Genomic DNA, 12,703 nt, shown 5'->3' on the forward strand with positions numbered 1-12,703 from the left:
AATTATCCTCGAAGGCAGTCCACTTGTAACCATGGTAACTGCTTTGACGGACACCAAATTAAAACAGATTCTATTTATGGAGTCCATTTCAAACTTTGCACTTTTCGGTTTTACAGTTCAATACAAATTTCAATTCAAAGTCGTCTTAAATAATTTTGGTGTCATCCTTTTTAGAGGAGTCCTGTCTAGATGTAATTTGTCGCTTACAGTGATCAAGAACTAACAGCGAAACTTTCGAGATCCGCGTGCGATAGCGTCATCTGTGCGTCTATACTCTTATAAAGACCAAAGACCATCAGCCAATAAGCCTTCGAGAATGTGGAAAGCAAGATTGGGGTTTCAATTTAATAACATTTTAATTGTTTAACATGGTTTTACCAAACGGTCTTGGTAGCAGCAGGCAACTAATGAATTTTAAAAAATTGAAAACGCTTTCAGTTTTAATGCATGTTCGACAGTAACTTCTGTCATCGTCAGTTACAAGTAAAGTGAATTTGAATATACAAGTAAATATATACATGAATATATCTAATACAGTTAAGCACCAAACCATCACTTATAAAGTAGTACTATGCTCTATTACTCCGTGATTGGATCTTAAGAAGTATATACTCGCTGCACACGAAAAAAACAACCATTTTTCTAAAATAATTGCCTAGGAGGTCTATAAGTTTAATACACATTTTCGGTGCTTTCAGGGCAATGTTTGAATTTTAGCTATGTTATAAATCTCTCTCGACACGGCGTCGATTTTTCTGGTTTTTGGACAGACAAATGAAATGCGATTGTCATTATCGTTATTGTAACGATATCGAGAACTATGAATAACTTCTATGTTTTTCTAGTTTCGAAAAACGATATTTATAATATTTACTGAAAACTAAAGTAAAAATTTGACGACTACACGCGTCTCATTGGAAAGAAACTGAGCACGACTCTCCTCTTGGTAATGAATCAACACCTGTGAAACAACGTAATGAGTAATTCCAGAAAAAAACTGGAAGTTACACGGAAAGTAGCCCTCGCGCTAAATATTCAAAACAACATGGCGAACCAAGAAGGAATGTCAATCTCTCTTCTGAGAATATTCCCGGCGTCAGTGTGAGCGGAGAACAGATTGAGAAACTGACACAAAGCCAATTGAAATTCTGGCTTAAAAAGTCGCCGTATAAATCAAAGGGGCAAAATAAAGGAACTTTTGGAAAGAGATTTTTGTCTCTCTGATATGCGCAATAAAACCAACCTGTTCTCACTATTTTTATCGCCTAAAAGAACTTTACTCACGGTTTCGGTAAAAGAATCTATTGTAAATGAAATGACAAGTTTAAAAATCTGCGACCCTGACCCGAAGAATAGCTTTACTAAAGCAGAAGTGAAAAGCTGATGAAGCAAGCTAAGAGCTCGAAAGAACATACGGAAGTAAACTTAAAAATTATGCCGGATATCGGGAATATTGCAGCAAAGCACTTAAACAAATTTCCTACGGCTGAATCATGTTTCACTGACGACTTCAGTCTTCTCAAGTGAGAGAACATCCAATCTCTCTTCATGAAGTTAACAATCGGTGTGAGAAAATAAATAGAAATGTTTTCAAAAGATGCTAAGTTAGGTAGAGTCTCAAACAATACCACGATGTGCTTGTCAAGAATGGAATAAGCAAGGTTCGGTACTGTGACACCATCAGTGAGTTACAAGGTAGGATGCAATCACAAAGCTGACACATCATTTGTGTCCAACCAAGTTTCCTTTTCTTTAACATTTGCTCCAGACAAGTAACTCTAACCTACATACATTGAATGTTTTCCTCCTACCCCGACATTTCGTCCGCCATTTTGATAGCTTGAGGGCTATTAAGCCTCGCTTGCATGCAACTTCCGTGTTTTTTTGTTTTTTTTTCTGGAATCGGCGTATTAGTCAAATGAGGAATTTTACGTTGAAGTTAAGGGCTCACTAGTCTGGCGTTTGTAGGCATTATACTAGGTTCTGCTGCAATATTTTAACGGGAAGAAAATTTTAAAAGATAGAGGGATGCGTCCTTTAATTGGCAGCTAGCCGAAAATGAGAAAATTCTGAACGGCCCTTAGAAAATGACGCTCGGGATATATCCAATCATGTCGATGCTTGGATAGCTTTCCTGCATCGTTTGCCACGTGGAGCTCTAATAATTACAACTTTGAAACAATGAACGATCGAGGTTAAATATTATAAGACAGCATTGGTATTTTGTTGTATAGAGCGGTTTTCATTTGAGTGGGAAAAGTAATTGGTTTTACACTTACTACGTCACCCGATTGGTTTAAAAAACTCGCGCTACTTTTTCATCTAATCAGGAGTAAAACCAATACTAGTTGTCACTCGCTCGCACGCGTTTCCCCGCGCTTTGCATCAGCTACATGTAATTACTTCGAGTTTTGATTGGTTCACTGTATTGTCTATGTGTTTTGTGATTGGCCAGAGTGATTACTTTGGTTTTGGTTTTACGACACTCGATTGAAAACCGCTCTATTCTCCTTTATTGCATTACAAACTGAAGGGTTGTAGCTCATATTTAGACTGAAAAGGCGGAGATTGAATATAATATATAAATTAAATTTGGCTCATTCAAAAAATTGCATTTTTCATGAATACTGGCACGATGAAAATATGCCTTTGCCGATTCATTGATATGAGAGGGCTCACAACATTCATATTAGCTAAAATTCATAATCATAAGTGTAGCTGTGGTCAATTTAGGGAAAGGTGAACTTGAAATTTAAGATTTAAACACAAAAAAATACGGTTAAATTTATTTCTGACTTCTGCTCATTAACCTTTTTTCTTTGTCATTATAAAACACCTGTTTTTTTCTTTTGCTCTCAACTCTGCGCGCAATTGACAGAAAAAAGCCGAAACTCATTCATAGCAGTCAATAAAGACAAGATTAAAGCCAACTTAGCCGATTAAATTCAATTTGTGAATCTTTATTTTCAATTTCTGGTTTGAAATACAGTTCAAGTTATGACAGTAATTGTGTCCGAAAAAAGTGTCGATTTAGCGCTGTACGTCTCTGTTTCCGCCTGCTCTAGCTTAATATTGATTAAGATTATCGATATCAAACAGAAGATAAATGTGATTTTACTTGGCTCGTATACTTGTACTACGCCATTAATATTCTGGCATCTGCCCCCTGTTTTAATAGTATATGCTACTTTTCTACTGTTTTAAGGGCTAATTGCATCCGAGAAGAAACTGTTCTACACCGAAGACCTGTCAGTTTTCTTCTCAACACAATCAGAGCTAGAAACGAAGACTGTACGGTTCTGTTCTTGTTTTTGGTTGACCTGGACTTCATCTTCAGTCCTTCCCTCGGCAATCCCAGCTCCGTGACTCCCTTCCCTGGTGTTGTCCGATGACCTAACGAGTCTCTTTTCAATGTCTTTAGCTTCTTGGTAACTTTTTCTTAAGAACAATTCAACAAACGCAACTCGAAACTGCCTTTTTCTTACTGCATAAATCATTGGATTAACAACTGAATTAAACATGACTGGCAAAGCTACAAGGGAACGAACAAAAACTTCAATATCAATCGGGGGTTCTTCAATGAAATACTGTAAAACAACTTTACTAGCGATTAAGGAAGGGCAAAAAGACAGAAAAAGTGCTACTAATATTATTGTAGTTAATTTCAAGGCTTTTTTTTCCTTCATAAACTTTCGCCTGGCCTCAATGGAAACTTGCTGAGAAAGAATCGTTTTTTCATGTCGACGGGCTTCCACATAAACAACAACTTGGAACCAAAAGATCATTAAGATACTTGCTGGCGGAAGGGCATGAAACAGAGAGATGAAAATAGGAGAAAGTTCCTGGAAACTGGCTAGAAGAACTGCTACGATCCAAGCCAGAGCAGAAAAAACCAGTAGACGGGTTTTAGTAACAACTGTACTATGAGTGAAGGCATGTTTAATTGCCAAATATCGCTCAGCACTGACTACAGTCAATTGATACAGCGAAGCAGCACAGCAAACGGTCAAGGAAATGATGAAGGCCAAAATTAGTTCACAGAAGTCTTCATAGCTTTTGCCCTGCAGCTGGAAAACAATCATGGTTATGTGGAGGGGTTGTACAATAAGGCCAACCATAAGATCCGTAAGAGCCAAACAAGCCAACAGAATGTTTGGGTGCGTTTGAAGTCGTCGTTTGGTTTTCACGACAGCAATAACCAACGTGTTCAACAGAATGTTGAAGGGACAAGCGACAAATTCGAGGACCGCTGCTGCAATAAGAAATCCATAGAAATTGGCTGGAAAAAATCCTTCTGGAACATCTTTTAAAAAAAAGCTTTTACAAGCTTTGTCAGTTCCGTTAGATGGAGACATTAGAACCATGTTTCATGAATCTTCCTCGTTTATTGTGATGTGCTGCTCAGTCTAAGTTTGATTAGACTTCTCACTAGCGTTAATTAAAAACTCTCTACTGCACAGGCTTAATGAAACCCACCTCAAGAACAGTTTAACGAGCTGACCTCAATCAGTTGTTGCCATAGTAACCATGAATTACGTCATAACGAGGAGTAGCCGAGTGAATGGCAATTGATGATCAATACCAGGACAAACATCAATTTATTTCTTACAGCAACAGAAGGTTTAACTGTCAAGTGTGGACTTTCGCTATGTAAAAGTACATGAGAACCTGAATTTCGTTTAACAGAAACGATCATGAAAATCACGGTAAATATGTACAATAACTCAAACCTAAAATGTAGAAACGATTTCTATTTTGTAACCTTTAATCCTTTACGAAATTCTTGAAAGCCCACTGAGTTATCTCTGAAGGCAGTCCACTTGTAACCTTGGTAAAGGCTCTGACTGACAGCAACATAAAGCAGATTCTATTCATGGAGTCCATGCCAAACTTTGTAGTTTTTGATTTCACAGTTCGATACAAATTCAAAGTCGTTTTAAAAGATTTTCGCGATTTTCTTTTTGGAGGAGTTCTGTTTAGATGTAATTTGTTGGTTATAGTTATCGAGAACCGACAGCCAAATTTTCGAGATCCTCGTGCGATAGCCTTATCTTTGCGTCTATACTTTTAAAAAGATCACTGACTATCAGTCAGTAAGCGTTCGAGAAGGTGAAAAGCAAGAGTAGGATTTTAATTTAATAAAAGTTTTAATTGTTTAACACGGTTATATACCCGAATATATCTACTACAGTTCAGCACCAAAACACAACTCATAAAATAGCACAGAAGCTTATCGTCTGGTAATATGCTTCTGAATAGCACTATACTCCATTGCTCCGTCATTGGATTTTAAGAAGTATATATTTGTTGCACATGGCAAAACATAATCGTTTTTCTAACATAACTTCGGGAAAGTCTAGAAATTTAATACACAATTTTTCGTGCATTCAGGGCAATGTTTGAATTTTGCCTATGAATTTATCTCGTCCTCGAGACGGTGCCGACTTCTCTTGTTTTTAGAAAGACAAATGAAATGAGGTTGTCATTATCATTATTGTATAGCGATATCGGGAAAGATGCATAATTTCTACGCTTTTCTAGTTTTAAAAACGATATCTACAATATTTCCTGAAATCTGAAGTGAAACTTTTTCTTGGTAATAAATCAGATTTTTTACTTAACTGAAGCATCTGTTAAACAACGTAGTAAGTAAAACCCATTAGTCAAATAAGGAGCTGTTGACAGGTGGATTAAATAAAGTATTTTCACATGACGTTATGGCGGCCATGCCATAAAATTAAGATAACAAAGCTCTTTACATATGCAAAAAGGAAAGGCTCTGCCTTCCTTGTTTTGCCGTTCTGATCATTTTAGGCTGTAGTTTATTTACCAAGGGTTAATATGTATTTCTTCAATAACTACAAGATGTTTCGCATAAAAGCTAGCTGGCTATAACTACTATACAAGCAGCACACGCATTACTGATTACCATCCGATTTCTAGCCCAGAGGGGTGTGGGTAATCCTTTATATGGGTTGTATGGGTAAGTGCGGCCCCAAAGGGTATGGTTTTTCAACTGTTTTGGTCACAAATATATGGGGTATGGATTTTGGCCATTTTGGTCATAAACAGGGTCTGGTTTTTGCACTCTAATCTTGAATTTGAGTATTTTCTTTTAGAAGAAGCTACTTTGTTATCATTATCAATAAGACCATCAACAAAAGCCCTTCACTGAATTATGTTTGCGGCAATTAAACATTGGTCTGAACTAGGGAACTAATTACGTGGAAGGTCTGAAACAGGGCATTGATTTAATGGTCAGGTCCTTGTGGTCATAAATAGAGTAAAGATTTTGGGAAACAAGGAGCACACTCTCAACCAATTTTTCTGGCGGCACCTACTTACCCCCCCCCCCGGATTTCTCGTCGTTAAATAGATTTGCGTTGTCCGAACTTTTGTGGGGGTGAGTTGGCCTAATGGTAGCGCGCTGGACTCTAGATGGAGCGGTCCGATTCCGGTTCGCTCCGGGTTCACTGTGTTGTGTTCTTCGGTAAACGGATATTTTAGTCTCAGGGTGCCTTTGTCCAGTCGGGTGAATAAATGGGCACCAGCGCATTTAATGTTAGGGGAGGATAACTCTGCGATGGACTAGCATCCCATCCAAGGGGGGATTAGAAATACTCCTAGCCACTTCATGCAACAGAAATCGCGATAAACGCCTGCTCTATGGACCATAGGCCTGGTAAAAGACTTTAATCCGAACTCTTCCGAAAAACGCTCGTCTGTACACGAACATTCGTTGAGGTATCATTTTCCCGACAGGCCTGAAGAGCGAAGTTATCATCGTGCAAAGTTCAACGTAGACGTCGTATTTGTGAAGTGGGTGTTTTCTTTAGTTGTAAAGGTTTGGAGACGTTCGAGAACAATGTAACTGAGTTATGACATTGCCGAGATTTTTTCGCCATGACTGAGTAACGGCAGTCATTAAAATGATAAATTCTCTATATTTTACAAACATTTAGCATTTCAAATCCTAAGTTTCCTAAATTTGACATTCCAAAATCTTGACTTCTCGAGATTTGTCACATTCTAAGAATAGATGAAATGCTGAACGCGCTTGGTAAGAGCCCGGAGAGAGAGAGCATACGATACGACACGCGAATTTTCGAGACATCACCCCAGCAAAGTATCCTGCTAAAGTCCAAGAACTGTCGATCTAAGTGTTTTAATTTGAGAAGCATATTTACGTATGTACGCCATTTGACCGGCCGAAACCGTCGCTAATCCCGGAAAACAGGTTCATCAGTCAAGAGTTTATATTTGATATCGTCTTACAAATTATTCCTTCTTAAGGTCCGCTACCCAAAAAACGGGAAAGAAGTCAGTGTTTGGGCGGGAGATACGGGAATATCCATCATCAGTTCAAATCGGTCGATGAGTTTGGACGCAACAAGCCATGAAAAATTAAAGGAACAAGTGAGCGAATAGTGGAGAAAGGAAGCCAAGGCAGGTGTCTCTATGTTATTTTCATGTTAGAGAAAAAAAAAAAAACAATGGGAAATAATAATATCAATGACTGTGTAAATGTTAAGGAAGCGTTAGGTACCTGCTGGTCGTGACTGTTATCAATATTGAGTTGATAATTCTCTGTTGATGTGATAAATTACTCAACATAAAAGATAAACGTTTGCCTTGTGCATCCACTGTACGATAAGGCCTTACGTTTCTTCGAGGTTTTGAAGGGGACTGCCCAAACTTTGTTTAATGGGAGTATTTCCCTCGTTGGCAATTTATCGTTACTGTTATTGTTGTTTAGGAGTTATTTATTCGTTTCATTCTGTCGTAAGAAAGAGTGGCAGCCATCTCCCTGTGTATGCAGACTAATTTGATTCAACGATGGTTCGAGACAACACTGCTCTGTAATGGCTAACAAATAACAGCTGAGCAAGGCGTAGAATTACAAAGAAGTTCCGGCTATCTTTGCAATACAAAGCAAATTTGTCATTGGTAATGACTTGTATAACATTTTTCTGTTCATTAAAAATTAAGATTTCACCTGGACTCGCCATTGTACGAGTCATGTTTCAGGACTGAAAAATGGAAATGTTCGGATTTCGCAATGTTTAAGAACATTCTGGCTATACTTTGAACATGATGATATGCATATGAAACGTTTACAGAACAAGACAATCCTAGCGATAAAGAGTAAAATTAGAAGGTTGCTCATAGTTATACATTATGAAAAAAAACTGTAATACATGTTATAATTTATACCAAAACGACTTACTGTGGTAATGGGATCACGACTTAGCTTCTGTCTGAAAACTTAAGACGATAAGCGAACAGAATCTACAGACTGAGATTGTTTAGTCGAGGGAACAAAGGCAGCAATTCATAAAACCCACCCGTTAATGCATGTTATATACCAATAACTGATGATTTACCGTGTTCATCGGATCTCGACTTCTGTCTGAAAACTTTAGACGATGTGCGAAGAGAATCTACAGACTGAGACTGTTTAGCCAAGGGTACAAAGGCCGCAGTTCATATAACACATCATCAATGCACGTTATATACCAATAATTGCCGGATGATACACCGTGCGGGGTAAGTGTTCATCAAATTACGACTTCTGTCTGAAAACTTTAGACGATATGCGAACAGAATCTACAGACTGAGACTGTTTAGCCAAAGAGATAAAAGCTGCAATACATATAATACACCAATGAATAAAGGCTCTGAGTAGCTTATCAAAACTGGTCATCGAAAGGAAAGTTCGAAGAGAGTGAAAGGAATTAATCAGTTGTTGCTGTCCGACGTTACTACAAAATCTACATCAAGACACGCACAGACTGCATACACTCTTTTCTTTTTATAAAAATACATTTTATAAGAAAATCGAGGCAGAAATTCGCTGAAAAAAAAAAATTTGTGTTGAAAATTGGTAGATACAGTACAATTACGTATGTTTTTAAGTGAACCGTATAAAAATATTCCTTTCTCAAAACGGCAAACCTAGCCAAAAACAGCTCTGGCCGTATGTTCTATGTTCGAGGCTAATAACATTATTTTGTGCGAGAAGTTGTGGGTGCGATATCAGGCTTCATTGCCTGCAGTCTGGCTCCAAAATTACTTCAACGCAATCGAAGTCATGTCAGGACACATAATCTGACGTTGTGTCAGTATAGTAATCTAAGAATATTCACAAGGAAAATTTCAGCCTAAAATCGGCAGAAAAATAAGAATATTCAGCCTGGGTCGGAAAAACAATATTCTCATAAAAAAGAATGTATATGGCATCCCTGTGGACAGCTCCAGAAACCGGGATAAGCTCCGGCAGCTATGAGCCTGTCAGCTCCAAAGCTTCACTCTTGGACAGCTCCACTGTTCGTAGACTTTTTACCTAACAAACGAAAAATTCATGTTGAATAAAACCTTGGATTATCAAGATTCGTGACATTCATGAAGGAAATAAAGTGCTGAAGCTGAGATTACTGAGAGCTTGATCGTATGATGTCTGGGTGGAGAAGACTACATGTGCATGGAGTGAGATAGGTAAGATAGGATTGGCGTTGGAGAGGTCAAAACGTTTGGAATGAAGAAGTAAAATTTACTATGTAGTATTCATAAGGTGTTCCAAAATTCACCTTGAATTTTCAAGATTGCGCACCTTCTTAAAAGATGATGCACTGGACTTTTAATGGTGATCGAGAGGATGGTTGAGCCAAACATGTTTGAGTGAAATTTGTGACTTAGTTATTTCGAATTTTCTCCACATTTAGTTTAGGAAATCAAATCTTGAAGAGCCGGGTTGTGGTAATTCTCCCATTAGTGACTAGCTAGCTATAATTCATGCATGCTTTACCGACGGAACCTTGACCTTCTCCCTTTTACATGGGAGCACATTGTCTCCCATCTTCGTGAACCAATCATGAAACAAAATCCCTAAGCATGCACTGTCATATATCTAGTATTGTCTAGTATGCTCAGTTATCACATGGTCTTAAGTGCCAGATTTACACAACACTCAAAGAATGCTGTTTGCAAAAAGGATAGAAAAATAACGATGCTTAGATTTCATCTGGATGCAACAACGATGTTAAAAACGCGCGCCGTTTATTTTGATCAGTATTCAGACTTGAGTTGCCCGGCTTGGCGAATCTCCTGCAGTTCAGCGGAAGAAAATTTGGTCGACGAAAGGGAATGTATCACAAAAAAGGACAGAGGTTAAAGGATAGACGATCGACATCAGTAGGGAGAGATCTAAGAAGCAAGGTAGGCTCTGCCTTATTCTTTTCAAGGTAATTGTAATTGAAACTATTCGGGAAAATATAGGGCTGGACCCCGCACATGTGTACATGAATGTATGAGGTACTTGATACGTAATATTGCTCGACAATTGATGTTATATTACTGAACAAACAGTAGAAGCTATTCTCTTTTTTAACTCAGATATTAGAAATACTGTATATGACTTAAGATTTAGAGCCTCTATCAAGCAATCTTATTTGTCCCTTCCCCGTCCTGTTTATCCGTATTTTCTCTCAACGCATGTTCATAACAGAAACACTACCCGGCGCGACAGTCTGCGTAGGATTATAAAAAACGATCAGGGGATCATTGTAATGTAAGGCAAATATGCCCCACGTAGTGACTACTTCTACTGGCGTACGAAGGCTGTGTTGAACAAAAGACCTCTTCTAATAGTTTATCAATGGGTCAACATCCAAGAATTGCCTCTAACTCGCCGTTGTTCGAGTTATGTTTTACAGAAGATAGGTTACTGCTCTCATAATGCAATGTTTAAGAACATCGCAGCAATACTTTGAACATGACGATATAAATAATGAAATGAGCATCGAAAACAATACTTGACCGTACTGGGTAGAAGATAATCACACAAGCAGAAACAAATAATTACAGTAAGCAGTAAGGTTGCACGTACATATTAGGGCTTCGTGATCATGTCAAGATTTTCACAAAAATCTTCAGACTGAAAGTGTTTAGCTTGTTATATAGATACTTCTTATGAGTCCTCAATTTGTTGTGTCCAAGAGTTAGCAAATTGATTAACAAGGGCATCCACAATTAGATTGTTTTAGGTGGAATACGTGCTGGTTAGGTCTACATTAATCGCCTCGAGTATTCAGGATAAACTGAAGTTCAAAAGTGAAGTGCCCGACCACCTTGAACATTCGTAACATAGGAAATGCCATGCAATTCTCGTTGTTTTCGAAGAGATAAGGTGTTTTACGTGCTATGATTTTCAGAAAGGAAACGTGCAGCAACTCATTGCGCGTTGAATATTCAGCTCAGGCATACGCTCTTGCGTTCGTGACATCGGCATAAATCTGGCATGCACACCCTTCACGGCTGTGTCAATCAGGCGCAGCAAGGTCTTCCTCTTCAGATGTGTGATTTCGTGTATCTAAATTTCTCTTTAATAAAAGAAGGCAAACCAACATCCAATGCAAAGATATTGCCAGAGGCAAGGGTACAGCTATCTCGGGACATTATTACATTTAAAGCGTCGGAATTATCAAGAGTTAAAACTGAGACGGTGAGTTATCACTTTTACACAGACATTCTGACAAGAGCTTGAGAAATCAATGTCAAAACCTGAGATGATGACCTCAGTACAGAAATTTCCGTGTAATTACAGTAAGGCTTCTTTAGTCAGCAGGCTTTCGTTCTAAAGAGACCTCCAATGTTCCTTACATTCAGCAGAAATAGATTTGTGAATTTATCCTTTATTTATTAATTACAATTTATGGTCAACAAAGTAACAGAGACAGAAATGCCATGAGGATGGCCCGTAAAGGAGTCATAGACCCCGTACTCAAACAGACCGCCTACAATATAAATATTTGAAAAAAATATCAAACTAAATATATTCTATAAGCCAACCAGTTCATTTGGTAACTTAAAGGTGTGTGTTCGAGCATAGTTCTTCTTTAGAGTAAGTCTATCTTTTTGTCTCAAAGAGTACTTAGTAGTATCAGAGAAAAATTGAATAAGATATTAATATTAGCATAACCATTCAAAACTTTACAAAAAAATTACACGTCAGGCCTTGGAAGAAATCGCCTACACTCTAGGGACAGTATTGTCAAACTATTTTTTTAGTTACATCCAAGTTCTACTTGAGCCTGTGTACTATATTTTCTATCAAGTCCACATCAGAAATCAATTTCGAGTTGACGTCAGGCGCCTGTCTTGCCTATTCTTTGAAACTTGCTTTTAAATCAACTCTGTATGTATGTAGATATGAGTATTCTGAAATATATACCTTGGCCATTCATGGTGCATGAGTAGAATGACCAACAAACCTGAGTTTAATCATCTGTCCAATTGTATCAAAAACAAGGAAATGACTTAACATTGAACTATCAAGCTTGTATACAGGAGGTAATAAGTTAATGATTTTAATGTACGACGTCCTATCTGCAAAGTAAACTGGACATATATATATATTGAGAACTGTAGCACAATTATCAGGCAAGATGCTCTACGCATCACAATTATGGGAACTGAGAATTTTGCGCTTATAAATGAGTTGTCTCTTAAAGCTACTTATAGCACTATCCAACTGGTTTGAGTGTAAACGGATATACACTATGGCTCTTCTCAGTGATGAAGCATATGTAAACAGTTAAGGTGGAATAACATATATGATCTATATGCTTCATAGTTTAATGTTTATATTCCAAAGCTAAACTCGAAGAGTGGGAATGGAAAATAAGAATACATGAGTTACTGTGCT

At 37.8% G+C, this 12,703-nt stretch overlaps 1 protein-coding gene and 1 long non-coding RNA gene across 3 annotated transcripts in view; one reads left to right on the forward strand and one right to left on the reverse strand.

The window, feature by feature from the left end:
* Positions 1 to 12,703, forward strand: part of LOC145470288 (uncharacterized) — a 59,795-nt gene that overhangs the window by 4,406 nt on the left and 42,686 nt on the right. The window contains exon 2 of one of the 2 annotated variants that reach the window (XR_014042467.1): positions 7,294 to 10,215. This is a non-coding gene — a long non-coding RNA (uncharacterized LOC145470288). The remainder of the gene's footprint in view (positions 1 to 7,293; positions 10,216 to 12,703) is intronic. The other variant, XR_014042468.1, reaches the window with a different exon arrangement.
* On the reverse strand, positions 3,225 to 7,300 carry LOC145470282 (adrenocorticotropic hormone receptor-like). Its single transcript, XM_081454114.1, has one exon. It carries the CDS (start codon positions 4,362 to 4,364, stop codon positions 3,234 to 3,236), a length of 1,131 nt encoding a protein of 376 aa, XP_081310240.1. The 5' UTR covers positions 4,365 to 7,300; the 3' UTR covers positions 3,225 to 3,233.

The sequence above is a fragment of the Orbicella franksi genome, chromosome 15 (assembly GCF_964199315.1).
Source record: "Orbicella franksi chromosome 15, jaOrbFran1.1, whole genome shotgun sequence".
NCBI classification, from domain to species: domain Eukaryota; kingdom Metazoa; phylum Cnidaria; class Anthozoa; order Scleractinia; family Merulinidae; genus Orbicella; species Orbicella franksi.

Excerpts from the sequence above, each read along its gene's own strand:
- LOC145470282 (XM_081454114.1), bottom strand. The coding sequence starts at position 4,364 with ATGGTTCTAATGTCTCCATCTAACGGAACTGACAAAGCTTGTAAAAGC.